We start from the raw sequence: 25,639 nt of genomic DNA on the forward strand, positions 1-25,639 counted from the left end.
CCAACAGAAACTGATGCCAATTGTGGTTCAAAAATCATTAGATCTAGTTCCTTCAACAGAAAAAACTCCTAAATCTGATGTTATCTTCTCCAAACAGAAATAACCGATAACTCTGGTTCAATACTTCACGGTGCTGGTGTCTCCAACAGAAACTTTTCTTTTATTTATTTTTTCTTGTTTTGTGCAAGAGTGTGTGCACCTAATTTATCACATTACTTTAATAGTCCAGGTTGGTGACTTACTGTCATAGCAGATAAAAGACATGTGGGTAATTAATGCAAGTGGTCAAATATATCCTGTTTGTATACTAAATCTATTTTTAAACAGTTATAATCTTGAACATTGTTCTTGTATAAAAAAACAACATAATTTTGATAACCATAATTTATTAATAAGATTCAGTTATGATTAAATACATTTAAACCTCTTGATGTCCACAGCAGAACTATGACTGAGGATAGTTTATTACACAAACATTTGATGTTACACAATAAACACTTTTCTAAAGATACCCAACAGTATCTACAATTCCTACACTGAATTATGTAAAAAATAAACACACACTGGAGTACTAATCCAGTTCATGCTGAATAAACACACACTGGAGTACTAATCCAGTTCATGCTGAATAAACACACACTGGAGTACTAATCCAGTTCATGCTGAATAAACACACACTGGAGTACTAATCCAGTTCATGCTTTCTGAGTGCTAAAAATATTTCATTTACATTTTATGTACAACCTAAACCAAACTTTCATGTACATGTAGATTAAATTTTACAAAACAAGTAACACTAAGTAACAAAAGTTTTACTGTTCCTGGACAGAAAGTGTTAGTTCCCAGTTGCTTATGCCTAAAGTAAATAGAAAAGACCAATTTTTCTCTTCAAACTTTGCTTTTGTGACCTGGGAGCGTATAACCAAAACATGATGGGAGACTATATTTGGGGGCTGATATGTGAAAGTGATTTACGTTACAGTCACAAATCTCAAAAAACTACTCACTTCTAAACATGTTTGTATAACTTTAGTATAAATACATGTAAATCTTGATTCATATGTTGTTTTATTCAGACCTTATGTAAATGAAAATGTGCAAATTTGTCCGTTTTTACATAGAAAATAGGTTAATTTCTAAATTTTATTATCCAGGTCACAAAAGCAAAGTTTAAAGGGAATAATGGCCATTTTATGTACTTCTAAAACATAAGCAAATAACACATACTATCCAGGAACAAAATTTGTGTTACATAGTGTTGTGTTACACAGTGTTATCACTGTAATGTGCAGCAATTCACATCCCAACCATAATTAACACTCACACTGTGACAGTGTTGAATACCTTATAATAATACGCTAGACAACCATTAAGAACAAAACATTTAAAAGATTTACAGTAAAAGTGTTGCTATCAGATCAAATCTTTATAACTGGAAACTCGACTCATCTTTACGAATCATTTCATTTGACAGAGTTCAAGTTTTGTAAAGTGCATATTGTATATCCATGATTAAAACACGTATTTCATGTGTATATCTACTGTTCACTCTCTACAGTTTGACTGCAAGAAACGAGACGATACCAAGTGTGTATATCTACTGTTCACTCTACAGTTTGAATGGCTTCTTCGCAGTTCTAATTAAGTCTAAAGTCAATGTCTGTAGTAATTGGATGATTGTCCAGATCGACACTGAGCTTTGACTGAGAAGTGGCTATATCAAATGAAATGTTAAGAGTTCCTTTAGTCGTGTTCAAATCAATATACGGATGCGACACACCTGTTCACAGTACACACATTGTATCAAATCAATATACGGATGTGACACGCCTGTTCACAGTACACACATTGTATCAAATCAATATACGGATGTGACACGCCTGTTCACAGTACACACATTGTATCAAATCAATATACGGATGCGACACACCTGTTCACAGTACACACATTGTATCAAATCAATATACGGATGCGACACACCTGTTCACAGTACACACATTGTATCAAATCAATATACGGATGCGACACGCCTGTTCACAGTACACACATTGTATCAAATCAATATACGGATGCGACACGCCTGTTCACAGTACACACATTGTATCAAATCAATATACGGATGCGACACGCCTGTTCACAGTACACACATTGTATCAAATCAATATCACGGATGCTACACGCTGTTCACAGTACACACATTGTATCAAATCAATATACGGATGCGACACACCTGTTCACAGTACACACATTGTATCAAATCAATATACGGATGCGACACACCTGTTCACAGTACACACATTGTATCAAATCAATATACGGATGTGACACACCTGTTCACAGTACACACATTGTATCAATTTGTATGCAGAGACAGAATCTGGTTTGTGAAATGTTATGTTTTTACGAAACCACTGGTGTGTCCACGGTCATTGACTACATGTTTTACCAAAGTCAGTTGAACAGTTCTTTAAAATGTCAAACTACTACACCCTAGAGTAACATATAAAATGTAGAGTGTTACTGAGAAAGCTCCTATTTGAAATAAACTTTGCCTTACTTGCATCAATGAAACTGTTAAGCTAACAACTTTAACAACATCAGCACAATAAAGATATTTTACTAAAGGTAACAGCCAATATATTCCATGGTTTCTACCCTCTTTTCATAAGTCATCATAAGTTATAAATATACATAATCTTATATATACACATTGAAAAAAATACTTTCTTTCCACAGGAAAAAAAAACGTACAATTACAATCACAGTCACTCCCAGTATGGCTGTCAATGTTTCACTCAGGAAAAATTAAAATGATTTTTAAAAACAAAACCAACAATAACGTTTGAACCTAGGAACATAAATAGCTGGATCACTGATAATACAGTCTTGGTCAGTTCACTTTAATTTATCAGCAGTGATCTAATAAGGCCTGGCTGGAATTTGAGGCCTGTCGGGAATACGTGGAGTAACAGAAGAATTGGATCTCCTACAAAACATAACAGAATGTAACTAATAACCAAGTTTTAATAACTGAAACAAACATGCAAGCATAGTAAAGTTGGGCATGCCAGAAAGAAAGTAACACTACTCTTGGACACCTACTTGATCTAAGCTTACAACTTACTAGTGTGCACAGGCAAGTCCCACTACACTTGTGGACACCTACATGATCTAAGCTTACAACTTACTTGTGTGCACAGGCAAGTCCCACTACACTTGTGGACATCTACATGATCTAAGCTTACAACTTACTTGTGTGCACAGGCAAGTCCCACTACACTTGTGGACCCCTACATGATCTAAGCTTACAACTTACTTGTGTGCACAGGCAAGTCCCACTACACTTGTGGACCCCTACATGATCTAAGCTTACAACTTACTTGTATGCACAGGCAAGTCCCACTACACTTGTGGACACCTACATGATCTAAGCTTACAACTTACTTGTATGCACAGGCAAGTCCCACTACACTTGTGGACACCTACATGATCTAAGCTTACAACTTACTTGTATGCACAGGCAAGTCCCACTACACTTGTGGACACCTACATGATATAAGCTTACAAGTTACTTGTGTGCACAGGCAAGTCTCACTACACTTGTGGACACCTACATGATCTAAGCTCACTAGTGTGCACGGGCAAGTCCCACTACACTTGTGGACACCTACTTGATCTAAGCTTACAACTTACTTGTATGCACAGGCAAGTCCCACTACACTTGTGGACACCTACATGATATAAGCTTACAACTTACTTGTGTGCACAGGCAAGTCTCACTACACTTGTGGACATCTACATGTTCTACGCTCACAAGTGTGCACAGGCAAGTCCCACTACACTTGTGGACACCTACATGATCTAAGCTTACTAGTGTGCACAGGCAAGTCCCACTACACTTGTGGACATCTACATGATCTAAGCTCACTAGTGTGCACAGGCAAGTCCCACTACACTTGTGGACACCTACTTGATCTAAGCTTACAGCTTACTAGTGTGCACAGGCAAGTCCCACTACACTTGTGGACACCTACTTGATCTAAGCTTACAACTTACTAGTGTGCACAAACAGTGCACCAATTACTAAATCATCATTTATACAAACAAACTGAAAATTGTTGGGGAATAACATACAACAAAATTCAAAACTAAAAGTTTTGTTTTTAATATCCTGATTACATCCAGCTTAATAATACATCCTGATGAAGTTAATGGTTCAATATATTCAGTGGCATCTCACAAGATCAGTAAATATTCTGGGTGAACAATAAACAATCACCAACAATAACCTACCAAGAAAAGTTCGACATTCTATCACATAGAGTACTTCTATTCGTTCTGACTGGACACCACCCTCATTCAACAGAAACATTTAGTCATATTATAATAATTTATAAGCAGTTAATACAGATTACACATGACAACCACTTTCACAGTAGAGAAGCTACAGAACAAAAGTGCTGCAGAACTAAATAGTGACCTTTATACGTGAATTTAATATCATTACAACAATATAATAAATATAATTAATAAGACCTTAGAACTTCTTTTTGAGTCAGGATAAAAAAAGTTATTTTTTCTCAACAATAAAATAGGAATGTAAGTTAAGAAAGCTAACTTTCTGAAAGAAAACACACATTCAGTCATTGAAATATGTTAAAACAATACATTCTGAGACTGACCTAGAAGAATTACCATTATTATAAGTTGGGTTACAAGATTACAGAGTAAACTCTGTCAGGTCTGAACACGACACAAACTGAATTGATAAGATTACAGAGTAAACTCTGTCAGGTCTGAACACGACACAAACTGAATTGATAAGATTACAGAGTAAACTCTGTCAGGTCTGAACACGACACAAACTGAATTGATAAGATTACAGAGTAAACTCTGTCAGGTCTGAACACGACACAAACTGAATTGATAAGATTACAGAGTAAACTCTGTCAGGTCTGAACACGACACAAACTGAATTGATAAGATTACAGAGTAAACTCTGTCAGGTCTGAACACGACACAAACTGAATTGATAAGATTACAGAGTAAACTCTGTCAGGTCTGAACACGACACAAACTGAATTGATAAGATTACAAAGTAAACTCTGTCAGGTCTGAACACGACACAAACTGAATTGATAAGATTACAAAGTAAACTCTGTCAGGTCTGAACACGACACAAACTGAATTGATAAGATTACAAAGTAAACTCTGTCAGGTCTGAACACGACACAAACTGAATTGATAAGATTACAAAGTAAACTCTGTCAGGTCTCAACATGTCACAAACTGAATTGATAAGATTACAAAGTAAACTCTGTCAGGTCTCAACATGTCACAAACTGAAGAGATAAGATTACATGATAAACTCTGTCAGGTCTAAACACGTCACAAACTGAAGAGATAAGATAACATGGTAAACTCTGTCAGGTCTGAACATGTCACAAACTGAAGAGATAAGATAACATGGTAAACTCTGTCAGGTCTGAACATGTCACAAACTGAAGAGATAAGATTACATGATAAACTCTGTCAGGTCTAAACACGTCACAAACTGAAGAGATAAGATTACATGATAAACTCTGTCAGGTCTAAACACGTCACAAACTGAAGAGATAAGATAACATGGTAAACTCTGTCAGGTCTGAACACGTCACAAACTGAAGAGATAAGATTACATGGTAAACTGTCAGGTCTGAACACGTCACAAACTGAAGAGATAAGATAACATGGTAAACTCTGTCAGGTCTGAACACGTCACAAACTGAAGAGATAAGATAACATGGTAAACTCTGTCAGGTCTGAACATGTCACAAACTGAAGAGATAAGATAACATGGTAAACTCTGTCAGGTCTCAACACATCAAAGTGGAGAGATAAGATTACATGGTAAACTCTGTCAGGTCTCAACACGTCACAAAGTTGAGAGATGTAGAAAGCCAAGAGATGAAAAACTAAGCTATTTTCACAAACAGTTATAATAAAATAAATTCACCAGAAATGAAATACAAACAACAACTTTGTGAAACAAAATGTCATATTAGTTTATGGCACATCTACAATTGTTGATGTCTGACTTAAGCTTCATTGAACTAGTACTAATTCAAAAATACAGAGAACTGGTTAATAATCTGGAAGAAGATTTATAAAAACATATTTATGTTTCTCACAGGGAAACAAGTATTAAACATTGAATCCTAAACATTAACAACAACAGGATTGTTTCTACAATGAAAACAACTACATATAATAAATGGAACACCATTTGTAGCTATTATACAACATACATGCTTTATTAACAAGACATTATAAGGTCCTAAATATAGTGATGCAAGTTGACACAAGTCATTAACTCAATCACCAATCTACAACTTCTTAACCTACTCAGTAAATCTGCCCCTGTCTGACAATGTTATTTGTGTAGAGGCATGCCAAAGGCATCAAAAACAGGCTCTGGCCCTGCCTGCGTGTTTCGTGGTGGTACGGAAGGAAGGCCTCCTGCAGACCCTCGCCTAAAGCAGGTAACAACAAAGACGGGAAATACATAAACACAGACATGGTTATAAACACTAGAGTTATCAAAAGATGCTAAGCTGTTTGAGGGTTGTTAGTTTAATACTATCGTGGAAAAAGTTAGAGAACAAACACTCGCACTAAGACCTTGCTTTTATATGTTAAAACATACAAGAAACTTAACATTCAATAAGAGTAGTGGAAGACACAGAAAAATGTATTGTGGTAGAAAAAGCCTATGTCGCCGATCTGCTCAAAACATCAATCAAAGCATTTGTCCGTGGCCTTGTACTTCCATGTTTGGACACAGTTCTTAACCACAACAGTTTAAATGGATTTTAGTGATCACAACATTTAATTTGATTTTTTAAAACTTCTATAAACAGCACATAACCAGAAGATAATGAAGACCCATCCACTTTTTAGAGTTTTGTTTAAACTACATTTCCAGGTTAATAAACATAAAACTAATCCGACAGTATTCCTTCCACCCTCGAGTACTTAACTTTATATTTTATCATTTACTGATGGAATGCCTACAACTTCTTACCTCTGTATATCCAACTGTCTAAATAAAAAAAAATATCTTTAGTAACAACCACAAACAAATTACCAGTAGGCCAAGGATGAAAGAAGCAGATTACTGTGTTTCAACCCAACAGAGCTTCCATAATCTTTGGACAATTAAAACTGACTTGGGCATTAGTAGAGAAGGAAAACAATGGAACATCTGTGTTATTATAAAGAAGTAACTGTGTCTTGAGAATTTGTTATGTTTAGAAGTTTTAAACTTTACTGACCCAATATTAAAATCAAATAAACCCGAACACTTACGAAGGAACCAATGGTGGAGTTAGGTTTCCTGAGGACACTGGTCTTGGAGGAGCTGCTGGTGGGGCTCTGTTGGTCATAGCTTCAGGGCGAGATGGTACTATAGGTATGGGGCGGGAAGCCACAGGTGGTAGGGGAGGAATTCTGATGGAGGGATTTCGTCTTGGCCCAGGTGAAGATGGTCTGTAGAGAACAATAAACATATGTAAAATACAAGTGAACAGTACGTGTTAGGCTAAGAAAGGCCAAAGTCCTGGTGGTCTTTTAATAAACTATTTGTACAGGTTCACACTCACCGAGGCGAGTCTGGTGTAGTGGCTTTTAGCCAGTCATCTTTCACTGGAGGTGGGACAGGTTGATAAGTTGTTGTCATAGAAACATCTCCAATTATCTTCAGAGCATCTTTACAAGCATGATACATTCGGAGCACCTCCTCCCGTTTGATAGCTTCTTCTTGGGATTCCTCCATCAATGTCGTCTGTAATTATTTTTGACACAGTAAACACAAGGATTATAAGCAGCCTTCTTCCAGTGTGTGGGAAAAATTATCTAATTTGCTTTAAACAATGTTGTAGATAAAACCACTTGAAATAAACCTAGAGCAGAGATGGCTTATACAAGTATTAAAAACATCATACAGGTAACAATGCTTCAACTTTAATCTCATGATGGTTAACCCAAGCACACTGGAACATATTTGCTCGCAGTGCATTTTTAAATATCCCGATTGGTGATCTCTGCTCTAGCAATTACAGACAGTGGATAGAAAGTTTAATTTGGAAGGAGCATTTGACCCACCTGCCAGTGTAAGTAAAGCAGACTTAATTTACTAATATCCGACAAGGAACCATTTGTATCTATACTTTATCTAATAGACTTTTACAGACTGAATTATCTTTCACACTGTGGGAAAACAGAGATGAAGATCCAGAAGAAATCTTACACGATGAGGAGAAGTTCTCACCTGGTCACTTGAAGCATACAAACTTGGCAGGAGATCTCCATATATGAAATCTTTTGTCTGTGAATGAATAAAATCAGAATTTCAATGTTCGTGTATTTACCGTGTCCAACTGACGACCAACAAATCTGAGCAAATACTGCATATAGCATATAATTATAATCAAAATGCTTTGATACATTTCCGTTATTGGGTCACTATTTTGTTTTAAGTGGCATAAAATACGAGTAATGACATCATTATGACCTTAGTAACAATTTGGAACAAATAAACCAAAGATCTGTTAAAATATTTTATAAAATAAAATCTATGAACACCAATATTGTTAACTGTATTATGATCTTTGTCATCAGATCTCATGTGGTTATTTTATAAAATAAAAACTATAAACACCAATATTGTTAACTGTATTATGATCTTAGTAATCAGATCTCATGTGGTTATTTTATAAAATAAAAACTATGAACACCAATATTGTTAACTGTATTATGATCTTTGTCACCAGATCTCAGGTGGTTATTTTATAAAATAAAAACTATGAACACCAATATTGTTAACTGTATTATGATCTTTGTAATCAGATCTCAGGTGGTTATTTTATAAAATAAAAACTATGAACACCAATATTGTTAACTGTATTATGATCTTTGTAATCAGATCTCAGGTGGTTATTTTATACAATAAAAACTATGAACACCAATATTGTTAACTGTATTATGATCTTCATCACCAGATCTCGGGTGGTTATTTTATACAATAAAAACTATGAACACCAATATTGTTAACTGTATTATGGTCTTCATCACCAGATCTCGGGTGGTTATTTTATACAATAAAAACTATGAACACCAATATTGTTAACTGTATTATGGTCTTCATCACCAGATCTCGGGTGGTTATTTTATACAATAAAAACTATGAACACCAATATTGTTAGCTGTATTACGATCTTCATCACCAGATCTCATGTGGTTATTTTATAAAATAAAAACTATAAACACTAATATTGTTAGCTGCATTACGATCTTCATCACCAGATCTCATGTGGTTATTTTATAAAATAAAAACTATAAACACTAATATTGTTAGCTGCATTACGATCTTCATCACCAGATCTCATGTGGTTATTTTATAAAATAAAAACTATGAACACTAATATTGTTAACTGTATTATGATCTTCATCACCAGATCTCAGGTGGTTATTTTATAAAATAAAAACTATGAACACCAATATTGTTAACTGTATTATGATCTTTGTCACCAGATCTCAGGTGGTTATTTTATAAAATAAAAACTATGAACACTAATATTGTTAACTGTATTATGATCTTTGTAATCAGATCTCATGTGGTTATTTTATAAAATAAAAACTATGAACACTAATATTGTTAACTGTATTATGATCTTTGTAATCAGATCTCATGTGGTTATTTTATAAAATAAAAACTATGAACACTAATATTGTTAGCTGTATTACGATCTTCATCACCAGATCTCATGTGGTTATTTTATAAAATAAAAACTATGAACACTAATATTATTAACTGTATTATGATCTTCATCACCAGATCTCAGGTGGTTATTTTATAAAATAAAAACTATGAACACCAATATTGTTAACTGTATTATGATCTTTGTCACCAGATCTCAGGTGGTTATTTTATAAAATAAAAACTATGAACACTAACATTGTTAACTGTATTATGATCTTTGTCACCAGATCTCTGGTGGTTATTTTATAAAATAAAAACTATGAACACCAATATTGTTAACTGTATTATGATCTTTTTAATCAGATCTCATGTGGTTATTTTATAAAATAAAAACTATGAACACTAACATTGTTAACTGTATTATGATCTTTGTCACCAGATCTCAGGTGGTTATTTTATAAAATAAAAACTATGAACACCAATATTGTTAACTGTATTATGATCTTTTTAATCAGATCTCAGATGGTTATTTTATAAAATAAAAACTATGAACACTAACATTGTTAACTGTATTATGATCTTCATCACCAGATCTCAGGTGGTTATTTTATAAAATAAAAACTATGAACACTAACATTGTTTATTGTTAAGTGCATGATGATCTTTGGAACCAGATCTCGGAATGTCTTCGTTACTATTTTCATATAAGAGTCCACTAAGTTTCTGATTGTTTCAACCTGTCGTTCCAACTGGGGGTCCATCGATTGGCCTGTGCTCTCAGATTCCGCATCACCGTTCGTTGTTCCCGATGACCGATCAGGATATACGCCTGCTCTAAGGAAAGACGCTTTCCAGCTATCCACTTCTTCTTGACCCTCACAAGACAGCTCAAGCTGCTTGTAGTCTTTGTACACATTTCTACTCTGACAAAATAAAATTCTAAGTTTCTCGATACTTTCATAAACAAGGTTTTGGACAAACCTATGTATACAAATGTGTAGAGCAACAAACTATTCATTGTGGTCACAACATATAGTCAAGTACTTAGCAAAAGCATTAAAAGCTAGCTAATATTTTATGATATGTCATCACAACGTGAATAAATAAAGTGAGTAGGATTTAAAGTAGTAACACCATCTAATTGTATCAGATGAAAACTTTAAGAGGAATGAAGTAGGTCCATTATAAATACAGTCAAACATCGATATAAGGCGCTAGTTGGGGTCCAAAAAATTCGACCGCGTTGTATCTGATTGCGCCTTATACCGATTTGATTATATATTTTTTGACCCTCGGGTGGCGATAATGCAAAATTTACGCGTTTGTAGTGAAATAAAGAAAAACAAACAAAACCACTTACACCAATGATATAGCATTTTTTTTTATTTATTAAACTCAATTTTAAGACTGAAATTAAATGTAAAAAGCAGAATTCTAAAGAAATTTATCGAATTCATTACTTTGATGGGGGCTGATATTCTAAAAGTAGAAACCCCAAAAAATTTGGGGCCTAAGACCCCATTGCACCCAACTGATTATCGTGCTTTATCGATGCGTTTTATATCGATGTTTACCTGTAATACTACATTTTGTCTGGATCAGAAAAGTTCCAAAGCAACAAAATATACAACAAATTCATTACCTCTGATCCGGATTAAAGAGAGCATAGGTATGACGACGGCACATAAAACCTGGATCAATGTCTTTGATTTTTAAGCCATCCAACTGGAGCATATATTTTTTATCCCTCTCCTGTTACACAGAAACATGTTCAAAAACTCCAGTTCAAATACTATAAACAAGGTCAAAAGGTCATTATATTCTCAAACTTTTATAACTTCAATACTTAAATTTAAACACGAAATTAAACCTGTCAGCAATGAAGGGTCGAATGTCAGGAAGAGGTTTCTATATTTTCTTAATAGAAATACACATCTCTAAGTTACACACTTTCTAGCTTCTTCCTCTAAACACCACCACCACTTGTTCTAATTTCATTTCAAATGAAAATTTAAGTTCCTCATGATACTTGAATGATCATAAAGAAATGAATCAATATTGATGTAACAAAAACACGAGAAGATTTGGTTCCTATCTTTAGTTCTCAGTTGACACCTGAAGAAACACTAAAGCTCTCAAATCTTTCTTTTCAGTTGATAGGTCAATGGTCATAAATTCTAAGTCACAGTTTCACTGCGACACTTTAACCTTGTAATTGTCCAGTGGATCTAAACAATTCTTAACCTTATTACTTTAATATGTTAACATTTGTTGATTGGGTCAAATAGCAACAATGTGATATTATATTCCAGAAAATTTAAATGTAAAACTAACCAGTGGAGTATAATAAAAATATTTTGATATCTCAAACTATAATTTTTAAGTTCAATACTCTTACCATACAACTGAAAACTTTCTTCATCTTTATACCGTGAAAGGGATTCACACGTTAAAACAAACATCCAAATACTCACTTCATCTTTATACCGTCAAAGGGATTCAGACGTTAAAACAAACATCCAAATACTCACTTCATCTTTATACCGTGAAAGGGATTCACACGTTAAAACAAACATCCAAATACTCACTTCATCTTTATACCGTGAAAGGGATTCACACGTTAAAACAAACATTCAAATACTTACTTCATCTTTATACCGTGAAAGGGATTCACACGTTAAAACAAACATTCAAATACTTACTTCATCTTTATACCGTGAAAGGGATTCACACGTTAAAACAAACATTCAAATACTCACTTCATCTTTATACCGTGAAAGGGATTCACACGTTAAAACAAACATCCAAATACTCACTTCATCTTTATACCGTGAAAGGGATTCAGACGTTAAAACAAACATCCAAATACTCACTTCATCTTTATACCGTGAAAGGGATTCAGACGTTAAAACAAACATCCAAATACTTACTTCATCTTTATACCGTGAAAGGGATTCAGACGTTAAAACAAACATCCAAATACTCACTTCATCTTTATACCGTGAAAGGGATTCAGACGTTAAAACAAACATCCAAATACTCACTTCATCTTTATACCGTGAAAGGGATTCAGACGTTAAAACAAACATCCAAATGCTTACTTCATCTTTATACCGTGAAAGGGATTCAGACGTTAAAACAAACATCCAAATGCTTACTTCATCTTTATACCGTGAAAGGGATTCAGACGTTAAAACAAACATCCAAATGCTTACTTCATCTTTATACCGTGAAAGGGATTCACACGTTAAAACAAACATCCAAATGCTTACTTCATCTTTATACCGTGAAAGGGATTCAGACGTTAAAACAAACATCCAAATGCTTACTTCATCTTTATACCGTGAAAGGGATTCAGACGTTAAAACAAACATCCAAATGCTTACTTCATCTTTATACCGTGAAAGGGATTCAGACGTTAAAACAAACATCCAAATGCTTACTTCATCTTTATACCGTGAAAGGGATTCAGACGTTAAAACAAACATCCAAATGCTTACTTCATCTTTATACCGTGAAAGGGATTTACACGTTAAAACAAACATCCACATACTCACTTCATCTTTATACCGTGAAAGGGATTCACACATTAAAACAAACATCCACATACTTACTTCATCTTTATACCGTGAAAGGGATTCACACGTTAAAACAAACATCCAAATGCTTACTTCATCTTTATACCGTGAAAGGGATTCAGACGTTAAAACAAACATCCAAATGCTTACTTCATCTTTATACCGTGAAAGGGATTCAGACGTTAAAACAAACATCCAAATGCTTACTTCATCTTTATACCGTGAAAGGGATTCACACGTTAAAACAAACATTCAAATACTTACTTCATCTTTATACCGTGAAAGGGATTCACACGTTAAAACAAACATCCAAATACTCACTTCATCTTTATACGGTGAAAGGGATTCACACGTTAAAACAAACATCCAAATACTCACTTCATCTTTATACCGTGAAAGGGATTCACACGTTAAAACAAACATCCAAATGCTTACTTCATCTTTATACCGTGAAAGGGATTCAGACATTAAAACAAACATCCAAATGCTTACTTCATCTTTATACCGTGAAAGGGATTCAGACGTTAAAACAAACATCCACATACTCACTTCATCTTTATACCGTGAAAGGGATTCACACATTAAAACAAACATCCACATACTTACTTCATCTTTATACCGTGAAAGGGATTCACACATTAAAACAAACATCCACATACTTACTTCATCTTTATACCGTGAAAGGGATTCACACGTTAAAACAAACATCCACATACTTACTTCATCTTTATACCGTGAAAGGGATTCAGACGTTAAAACAAACATCCACATACTTACTTCATCTTTATACCGTGAAAGGGATTCACACGTTAAAACAAACATCCAAATACTCACTTCATCTTTATACCGTGAAAGGGATTCAGTCGTTAAAACAAACATCCACATACTCACTTCATCTTTATACCGTGAAAGGGATTCACACGTTAAAACAAACCTCCAAATACTCACTTCATCTTTATACCGTGAAAGGAATTCAGACGTTAAAACAAACATCCAAATACTCACTTCATCTTTATACCGTGAAAGGGATTCAAACGTTAAAACAAACATCCAAATACTCACTTCATTTTTATACTGTGAAAGAAATCCAGATGTTAAAACAAACATCCAAATACTCACTTCTTCATCTTTGTACCAAGAAAGGGATTCTGATGTTAAAACAAACCAGTAGTCCCGAGAACCACCTTTCATGATACCCAAATTATGAATACACATCCAACCTCTCCGAATCACCTGCAAGTTGAAATAAATAAGTTACATTTACCACTTCCATAAAATGAAACTGTTACTTGTATTCATGAAGAAAACACTCAGTAAAACTTAAACTTAGTTTTAAGTATTCTTGTGTATAAGAAATATTACCTTAACATAAAATAACACCTATAATACAGAAGACACATTAATAGAAACAGCAGTAAGCAAGTAACTTCTTTATATCACTCAGTAAAAATTTAACTTTCTTCAAACATTAATAATTAGTCACTAACCTTATTATTTTTAATATATATAAAATTACAATATATCAAGAAATCACTACCAACAATATACCTTATTCTATAGCTAACAAAACAGCTGACTTCAAAAGTTAAGTCAACAACTTGACTTTTACCATTCTCCAGATTGTTGGTCTGGCAAAAGTCAAAAGAAATGATTTAGAGTTGGAAATGGACACAAGAAGTTAACTTGAGGTAAGAAATCACGTGTAGTTTACTTGTTTCTATTTTATTATAAAGTTTAAGTATACTGCTTTGTAATGCTTCCTAGCTTTCAGCATGTAGATTAACTTTTAAAATAAAATTTACTGTTTATAAAACTATACCTTTATTTTGTTCATAAAAGAAATAAAAACTTTCAAATTCATTAAAATCAAGCTTATCAAACTGAGCCGGTGATTAAAGAAGAATGCAAGTTGTTTTACCAGCATAAACTAGTTTTCATTGTCTATGATGTAAAACATCCAGATCAGGGAATACTAGAGGTCCCACCTATCTGATTCACAAACATCCAGATCAGGGAATACTAGAGGTCCCACCTATCTGATTCACAAACATCCAGATCAGGGAATACTAGAGGTCCCACCTATCTGATTCACAAACATCCAGGTCAGGTAATATTAAAGGTTACACAGATGTCAGCTGTACCACCTATCTGATTCACAAACATCCAGGTCAGGGAATATTAAAAGTTACAAGGATGTCAGCTGTACCACCTATCTGATTCACAAACATCCAGGTCAGGGATTATTAAAGGTTACACAGATGTCAGCTGTACCACCTATCTGATTCACAAACATCCAGGTCAGGGAATATTAAAGGTTACACAGATCTCAGCTGTACCACCTATCTGATTCACAAACATCCAGATCAGGGAATATTAAAGGTTACAAGAATGTCAGCTGTACCACCTATCTGATTTACAAACATCCAGGTCAGGGAATATTAAAGGTTACAAGGATGTCAGCTGTCCCACCTATCTGATTCACAACCATCCAGGTCAGGGAATATTAAAGGTTATAAGGATGTCAGCTGTCCCATCTTTCTGATTAACAAACATCTTTATTGTGGTTTGTTGATTTCAAATACATGCATGAAGGTACAAGGGCTGAATGTGCTAGCTTGCTCACTCTTGTTACAAACCCGTGAACCCCGAGTGAAGAACAAGAACATGTAACAATAGGATGAGAGCCATGTAATTTCTAATTAACAGTCTGGTACACTAATCACTATGGAATTTCTAATCCTGGAAAGATAAAGGTAAGAAATATAAGGATAGTATGTAATATACCTGATTTTAACACAGCAAGATATGAAATATACAAGTTTGGTATTCATATTTTATGATGAAGAGCTGACTTTTTATAGAAAATATAATTTGAAGATAGCTTAAATAAATAAATTATTATTATGATACCTAAAAACTTCATTAACCAATGACAAAACTTCTTATCAAAACATAGTTCATAAAGCTTTTGCTAACCCTACTCAAGTTATCTCCTAACTTCACAAGGACCATCCATAACCCACATACCTGATTTCCAATGGTTCGTTTACCAGCTGTATTTTCTGCCTTTTGTTGAGCGCTAAGGGAAGGAATTCATGTCATATATAAAGAATAATAAGTAATGTCAAAATCTACACAATAAAACACTGTCATGAAAACTACAACCAATCTGAAGTTAAGACCCAACAAAAGAAGATTAGAATTTAATTCATATTGTTAAAAATAATACAGAAACAAAAACAATGTTTCATTCAGCACAAGTATCAGGGTAAAAATTCATAATTGTCCACCAAATCAATGTTAAAAATTTGGTAAATAATAAACAGTAAGATGTTTATTGTAAATAAAACAGTACACTGTAACTAACCTACAGTTATCCAAGATTGTGCATTATGATACAATCTTTAGAGAAACTTACATTCCGTATGTATGATAAAAACATGACATTTATTACAAGTTTCTCATCACAGTTTCTCTACTTACCAAGTTTGACAACTCAAAAAATCTGGAACCACCTTTTGTAATTATGAATATCATACTAAACTACATTTGTTAATTGTAAAGGTTAACTAAAATTCCATTTTTATTTATTACAATACTTTGTTACACTTTCATAAAGTAGATAATTTTTACATTTCTTGTTACAAAGTGGAAAAATATTTAAGATTTCTGTCTAACATCTATCTACACACACATTATATTTAAAATATTTAAGATTTGTGTCTGACATCTATCTACGCACACATTATAATTAAAATATTTAAGGTTTGTGTCTGACATCTATCTACGCACACATTATAATTAAAATATTTAAGGTTTGTGTCTGACATCTATCTACGCACACATTATATTTAAAATATTTAAGATTTGTGTCTGACATCTATCTACGCACACATTATATTTAAAATATTTAAGATTTGTGTCTGACATCTATCTACGCACACATTATAATTAAAATATTTAAGGTTTGTGTCTGACATCTATCTACGCACACATTATATTTAAAATATTTAAGATTTGTGTCTGACATCTATCTACGCACACATTATATTTAAAATATTTAAGATTTGTGTCTGACATCTATCTACACACACATTATATTTAAAATATTTAAGATTTGTGTCTGACATCTATCTACACACACATTATATTTAAAATATTTAAGATTTGTGTCTCACATCTATCTACACACACATTATATTTAAAATATTTAAGATTTGTGTCTAACATCTATCTACACACACATTATATTTAAAATATTTAAGATTTGTGTCTCACATCTATCTACACACACACACATTATATTTAAAATATTTAAGATTTGTGTCTCACATCTATCTACACACACATTATATTTAAAATATTTAAGATTTGTGTCTGACATCTATCTACACACACACATTATATTTAAAATATTTAAGATTTGTGTCTGACATCTATCTGCACACACATTATATTTAAAATATTTAAGATTTGTGTCTGACATCTATCTGCACACACATTATATTTAAAATATTTAAGATTTGTGTCTGACATCTATCTGCACACACATTATATTTAAAATATTTAAGATTTGTGTCTGACATCTATCTACACACACATTATATTTAAAATATTTAAGATTTGTGTCTGACATCTATCTACACACACATTATATGTAAAATATTTAAGATTTGTGTCTGACATCTATCTACACACACATATGTAAAATATTTAAGATTTGTGTCTGACATCTATCTACACACACATTATATTTAAAATATTTAAGATTTGTGTCTAACATCTATCTACACACACATTATATTTAAAATATTTAAGATTTGTGTCTAACATCTATCTACACACACATTATATTTAAAATATTTAAGATTTGTGTCTAACATCTATCTACACACACATTATATTTAAAATATTTAAGATTTGTGTCTGACATCTATCTACACACACATTATAATTAAAATATTTAAGGTTTGTGTCTAACATCTATCTACACACACATTATATTTAAAATATTTAAGATTTGTGTCTGACATCTATCTACACACACATTATAATTAAAATATTTAAGGTTTGTGTCTGACATCTATCTACACACACATTATATTTAAAATATTTAAGATTTGTGTCTGACATCTATCTACACACACATTATATTTAAAATATTTAAGATTTGTGTCTGACATCTATCTACACACACATTATATTTAAAATATTTAAGATTTGTGTCTGACATCTATCTACACACACATTATATTTAAAATATTTAAGATTTGTGTCTGACATCTATCTACACACACATTATATTTAAAATATTTAAGATTTGTGTCTGACATCTATCTACACACACATTATATTTAAAATATTTAAGATTTGTGTCTGACATCTATCTACACACACATTATATTTAAAATATTTAAGATTTGTGTCTGACATCTATCTACACACACACACATTATATTTAAAATATTTAAGATTTGTGTCTCACATCTATCTACACACACATTATATTTAAAATATTTAAAATTTGTGTCTGACATCTATCTACACACACACACACATTATATTTAAAATATTTAAAATTTGTGTCTGACATCTATCTACACACACACACACATTATATTTAAAATATTTAAAATTTGTGTCTGACATCTATCTACACACACACATTATATTTAAAATATTTAAGATTTGTGTCTGACATCTATCTACACACACACACATTATATTTAAAATATTTAAGATTTGTGTCTGACATCTATCTACACACACACATATTATATTTAAAATATTTAAGATTTGTGTCTGACATCTATCTGCACACACATTATATGTAAAATATTTAAGATTTGTGTCTGACATCTATCTACACACACATTATATTTAAAATATTTAAGATTTGTGTCTGACATCTATCTACACACACATTATATTTAAAATATTTAAGATTTGTGTCTGACATCTATCTACACACACATTATATGTAAAATATTTAAGATTTGTGTCTGACATCTATCTACACACACATTATATGTAAAATATTTAAGATTTGTGTCTGACATCTATCTACACACACATTATATGTAAAATATTTAAGATTTGTGTCTGACATCTATCTACACACACATTATATGTAAAATATTTAAGATTTGTGTCTGACATCTATCTACACACACATTATATGTAAAATATTTAAGATTTGTGTCTGACATCTATCTACACACACATTATATGTAAAATATTTAAGATTTGTGTCTGACATCTATCTACACACACATTATATGTAAAATATTTAAGATTTGTGTCTGACATCTATCTACACACACATTATATGTAAAATATTTAAGATTTGTGTCTGACATCTATCTACACACACATTATATGTAAAATATTTAAGATTTGTGTCTGACATCTATCTACACACACATTATATGTAAAATATTTAAGATTTGTGTCTGACATCTATCTACACACACATTATAATTAAAATATTTAAGGTTTGTGTCTGACATCTATCTACACACACATTATATTTAAAATATTTAAGATTTGTGTCTGACATCTATCTACACACACACATTATATTTAAAATATTTAAGATTTGTGTCTGACATCTATCTACACACACATTATATTTAAAATATTTAAGATTTGTGTCTGACATCTATCTACACACACACACATTATATTTAAAATATTTAAGGTTTGTGTCTGACATCTATCTACACACACACACATTATATTTAAAATATTTAAGGTTTGTGTCTGACATTATCTACACACACATTATATTTAAAATATTTAAGATTTGTGTCTGACATCTATCTACACACACACATTATATTTAAAATATTTAAGATTTGTGTCTGACATCTATCTACACACACATTATATTTAAAATATTTAAGATTTGTGTCTGACATCTATCTACACACACATTATATTTAAAATATTTAAGATTTGTGTCTGACATCTATCTACACACACACATTATATTTAAAATATTTAAGATTTGTGTCTGACATCTATCTGCACACACATTATATTTAAAATATTTAAGATTTGTGTCTGACATCTATCTACACACACATTATATTTAAAATATTTAAGATTTGTGTCTGACATCTATCTACACACACATTATATTTAAAATATTTAAGATTTGTGTCTGACATCTATCTACACACACATTATATTTAAAATATTTAAGATTTGTGTCTGACATCTATCTACACACACATTATATGTAAAATATTTAAGATTTGTGTCTGACATCTATCTACACACACATATGTAAAATATTTAAGATTTGTGTCTGACATCTATCTACACACACATTATATTTAAAATATTTAAGATTTGTGTCTGACATCTATCTACACACACATTATATTTAAAATATTTAAGATTTGTGTCTGACATCTATCTACACACACATTATATTTAAAATATTTAAGATTTGTGTCTAACATCTATCTACACACACATTATATTTAAAATATTTAAGATTTGTGTCTAACATCTATCTACACACACATTATATTTAAAATATTTAAGATTTGTGTCTAACATCTATCTACACACACATTATATTTAAAATATTTAAGATTTGTGTCTGACATCTATCTACACACACATTATAATTAAAATATTTAAGGTTTGTGTCTAACATCTATCTACACACACATTATATTTAAAATATTTAAGATTTGTGTCTGACATCTATCTACACACACATTATAATTAAAATATTTAAGGTTTGTGTCTGACATCTATCTACACACACATTATAATTAAAATATTTAAGGTTTGTGTCTGACATCTATCTACACACACATTATATTTAAAATATTTAAGATTTGTGTCTGACATCTATCTACACACACATTATATTTAAAATATTTAAGATTTGTGTCTGACATCTATCTACACACACATTATATTTAAAATATTTAAGATTTGTGTCTGACATCTATCTACACACACATTATAATTAAAATATTTAAGGTTTGTGTCTAACATCTATCTACACACACATTATATTTAAAATATTTAAGATTTGTGTCTGACATCTATCTACACACACACACATTATATTTAAAATATTTAAGATTTGTGTCTCACATCTATCTACACACACATTATATTTAAAATATTTAAAATTTGTGTCTGACATCTATCTACACACACACACACACATTATATTTAAAATATTTAAGATTTGTGTCTGACATCTATCTACACACACACACATTATATTTAAAATATTTAAGATTTGTGTCTCACATCTATCTACACACACATTATATTTAAAATATTTAAAATTTGTGTCTGACATCTATCTACACACACACACACACATTATATTTAAAATATTTAAAATTTGTGTCTGACATCTATCTACACACACACACACACATTATATTTAAAATATTTAAGATTTGTGTCTGACATCTATCTACACACACACACATTATATTTAAAATATTTAAGATTTGTGTCTGACATCTATCTACACACACACACATTATATTTAAAATATTTAAGATTTGTGTCTGACATATATCTACACACACACACATTATATTTAAAATATTTAAGATTTGTGTCTGACATCTATCTGCACACACATTATATGTAAAATATTTAAGATTTGTGTCTGACATCTATCTACACACACATTATATTTAAAATATTTAAGATTTGTGTCTGACATCTATCTACACACACATTATATTTAAAATATTTAAGATTTGTGTCTCACATCTATCTACACACACATTATATGTAAAATATTTAAGATTTGTGTCTGACATCTATCTACACACACATTATATGTAAAATATTTAAGATTTGTGTCTGACATCTATCTACACACACATTATATGTAAAATATTTAAGATTTGTGTCTGACATCTATCTACACACATTATATGTAAAATATTTAAGATTTGTGTCTGACATCTATCTACACACACATTATATGTAAAATATTTAAGATTTGTGTCTGACATCTATCTACACACACATTATATGTAAAATATTTAAGATTTGTGTCTGACATCTATCTACACACACATTATATTTAAAATATTTAAGATTTGTGTCTGACATCTATCTACACACACATTATATGTAAAATATTTAAGATTTGTGTCTGACATCTATCTACACACACATTATATGTAAAATATTTAAGATTTGTGTCTGACATCTATCTACACACACATTATAATTAAAATATTTAAGGTTTGTGTCTGACATCTATCTACACACACATTATATTTAAAATATTTAAGATTTGTGTCTGACATCTATCTACACACACACACATTATATTTAAAATATTTAAGATTTGTGTCTGACATCTATCTACACACACACACATTATATTTAAAATATTTAAGATTTGTGTCTGACATCTATCTACACACACACATTATATTTAAAATATTTAAGGTTTGTGTCTGACATCTATCTACACACACACACATTATATTTAAAATATTTAAGGTTTGTGTCTGACATCTATCTACACACACATTATATTTAAAATATTTAAGATTTGTGTCTGACATTTATCTACACACACATATTTAAAATATTTAAGATTTGTGTCTGACATTTATCTACACACACATATTTAAAATATTTAAGATTTGTGTCTGACATTTATCTACACACACATATTTAAAATATTTAAGATTTGTGTCTGACATTTATCTACACACACATTTAAAATATTTAAGATTTGTGTCTGACATCTATCTACACACACATTATATTTAAAATATTTAAGATTTGTGTCTGACATCTATCTACACACACATTATATCTAAAATATTTAAGATTTGTGTCTAACATCTATCTACACACACATTATATCTAAAATATTTAAGATTTGTGTCTAACATCTATCTACACACACATTATATTTAAAATATTTAAGATTTGTGTCTAACATCTATCTACACACACACACACATATATTTCTAACCCATAGAAACAATACACACTCATATTTAGGTTTTACTTCCAGTCAATTTGTACACAAATTACATTAACCATGGTACCTATAATTAACTGTTCTGTTTTTGTACTTGAAACTTCTTCTGAACATTTTAATGGTTCATTCACAAGTTTTCTTTAGTTCATGAAGACATGAAAGTTAAAACTTAAATTCAGGAAAGAGGTTCTAGTGAATTGGTAGTTTGTACTTTTCAGACAATTTCTAGCGTACTAACAGTTTTGAGAAACGATTCTTAGGCAGCAATTATAAAACGTTCTAGTGCTTACGTTGTCAAAATAAATATGCTTGCCACTGTTTCTCAGAGTTCAGGACACAGAAATATAAAAAGCTGTTTACGACAACGTTATATCTATACTACCACAGATTAAACAGGGAATCAATAAGAAGGAAGTGAATTATGGCAGACAACCATTTTATATTCATGTCAGAAAAGCTATTGGTTCACAAGGGTAGAACAGAAAGGTAACAAAAGAATTAGAGATTACCAACTACCGACTCACTCTCCTGGGTACAAGTCTGCCCTGGAAGAAACAGGCAAATATAAACTGATCTTCAACAAATCTGACAGTTAAAACTTAACATGCTGGTCAAAACAAAAACATCACTCAAAATAGTTCTAAGAACATGAGAGACAGCAAATAAACTGACAGACAAAAAAGTCTTTGTCTACCAAGTTGAAGAAATAAAACAGGTAACTACCCTCCAATTGGTATATTCTATAAATATCAGGATTCAACAGATCCAGGGTGCCAGGTCATTATGGTACCTAAATATGTTTCACGGCATCCAGTGTTTTTTCCCATTTTATTTGTGCTAAATTAAACTTGAATCCAGAACAATTCCAGACTGCAATTGAAAGTCTGGAACTACTTGCACATTCTTTGAGACCTAAATTATTTTGTTTCTGGGATCTTAATGGTGGATTCAGCACTTCATATTTTTCAGAAATGCAGCTCTGTGGTTCCAAAATGTGTCAATAGTTTTACATCATTCTGTCTCCTCTAATTTCAGCCAATCAGTGTCCGTGTTTATATGCAGATGGGTTCAGAGGCAGTTCACCTAATATTATAATGTAGTTGTTCATATCGTGAACGTTTGCTGAGAAAGTAGATAAACGTGTGCTGTTTGTCAGCCACTCTTGGTTTTTTTGAATTTCTCAAGTTACACGAGTCCAGATCCACTTTTTCTTCTATTCTATTTTTTCCTCTTTTGATTTGCTATTCACATTTCAGTTGAATTTAAATCATAACACACACAACTAGCTCCTAAATGTTGGCACTTTTTCTGATAAAGACACGTAAGTGCATTCACACCCTGTCAGTGCCTATAAAGAACAAATAAAAAATTAACAGAAAACTACAGTGGAGCGCGTTAAGCCTCCGTATTTGAGGGATCAACCTGCTTAACCGTGGCTTAAACCTTTGTGACTGAAAAGCCAAAGTCGCCAACAGCTATGCCGAGGAGCCTCATCCGGGCCATTGCGTGATCATTATATCGGATTATCAAATTAAAAATAATAATTTAATTATTGATCACTTTCCTCACGGATTTACTTTAATGTATGGAGAGGTGTGATTCGGTAACAATGGCGGCCTCCATAAAGCTGACATAGAGAGCGGATAAGGTAGATTAACAGTCGATTTCTATTGTAATATATTTTATTTATTTCCCAAATTAAAGCAAATCCTTTGTAAATATCCCCTTGAGGTTATAAAGCCAGAATTAAATTTGTAAGCCGCGTTTTTACACGTTCTTAAATTAGTGGTGAGCCGCGATAATCCTCGCTCACAAGACTTGCTACAGAGGCTTAAGCGATTTTGCGGTTTACTGGTCCACGGCTTAATGGGGCTTCACTGTATATTTGAAAATTATTACAAAAAAAAGAAGTCTTTCTTAAGTTGGACTAAAGATACCAACTATTTGTAAAGATAATGGTGTGTAACTCAACAATATTTCAAAGAAAAGCCAAGAAATCAGGCTGACTCAAGATTGGAACTCCCACCATATCCTGCACATGAAAATCCAAGAAATCAGGCTGACTCAAGATTGGAACTCCCACCATATCCTGCACACGAAAATCCAAGAAATCAGGCTGACTCAAGATTGGAACTCCCACCATATCCTGCACATGAAAATCCAAGAAATCAGGCTGACTCAAGATTGGAACTCCCACCATATCCTGCACATGAAAATCCAAGAAATCAGGCTGACTCAAGATTGGAACTCCCACCATATCCTGCACACGAAAATCCAAGAAATCAGGCTGACTCAAGATTGGAACTCCCACCATATCCT

General features: G+C 32.0%; 1 protein-coding gene across 1 annotated transcript in view; it reads right to left on the bottom strand.

Annotated features, from left to right (window-relative positions):
* Positions 1-369: 369 nt before the first annotated feature.
* LOC143228700 (dynamin-like) overlaps positions 370-25,639 on the bottom strand; it is a 46,278-nt gene continuing 21,008 nt past the window's right edge. Inside the window, exons 8-15 of the mRNA XM_076459976.1 lie at positions 16,345-16,396; positions 14,437-14,550; positions 11,382-11,491; positions 10,375-10,657; positions 8,309-8,365; positions 7,641-7,822; positions 7,348-7,527; positions 370-2,986 (exon numbers count right to left, since the gene is read on the bottom strand). Coding sequence (XP_076316091.1) covers positions 2,920-2,986; positions 7,348-7,527; positions 7,641-7,822; positions 8,309-8,365; positions 10,375-10,657; positions 11,382-11,491; positions 14,437-14,550; positions 16,345-16,396 — 1,045 coding nt within the window. The 3' untranslated portion in view covers positions 370-2,919. The remainder of the gene's footprint in view (positions 2,987-7,347; positions 7,528-7,640; positions 7,823-8,308; positions 8,366-10,374; positions 10,658-11,381; positions 11,492-14,436; positions 14,551-16,344; positions 16,397-25,639) is intronic.

Source organism: Tachypleus tridentatus, chromosome 10 (genome assembly GCF_004210375.1).
Source record: "Tachypleus tridentatus isolate NWPU-2018 chromosome 10, ASM421037v1, whole genome shotgun sequence".
NCBI lineage: Eukaryota > Metazoa > Arthropoda > Merostomata > Xiphosura > Limulidae > Tachypleus > Tachypleus tridentatus.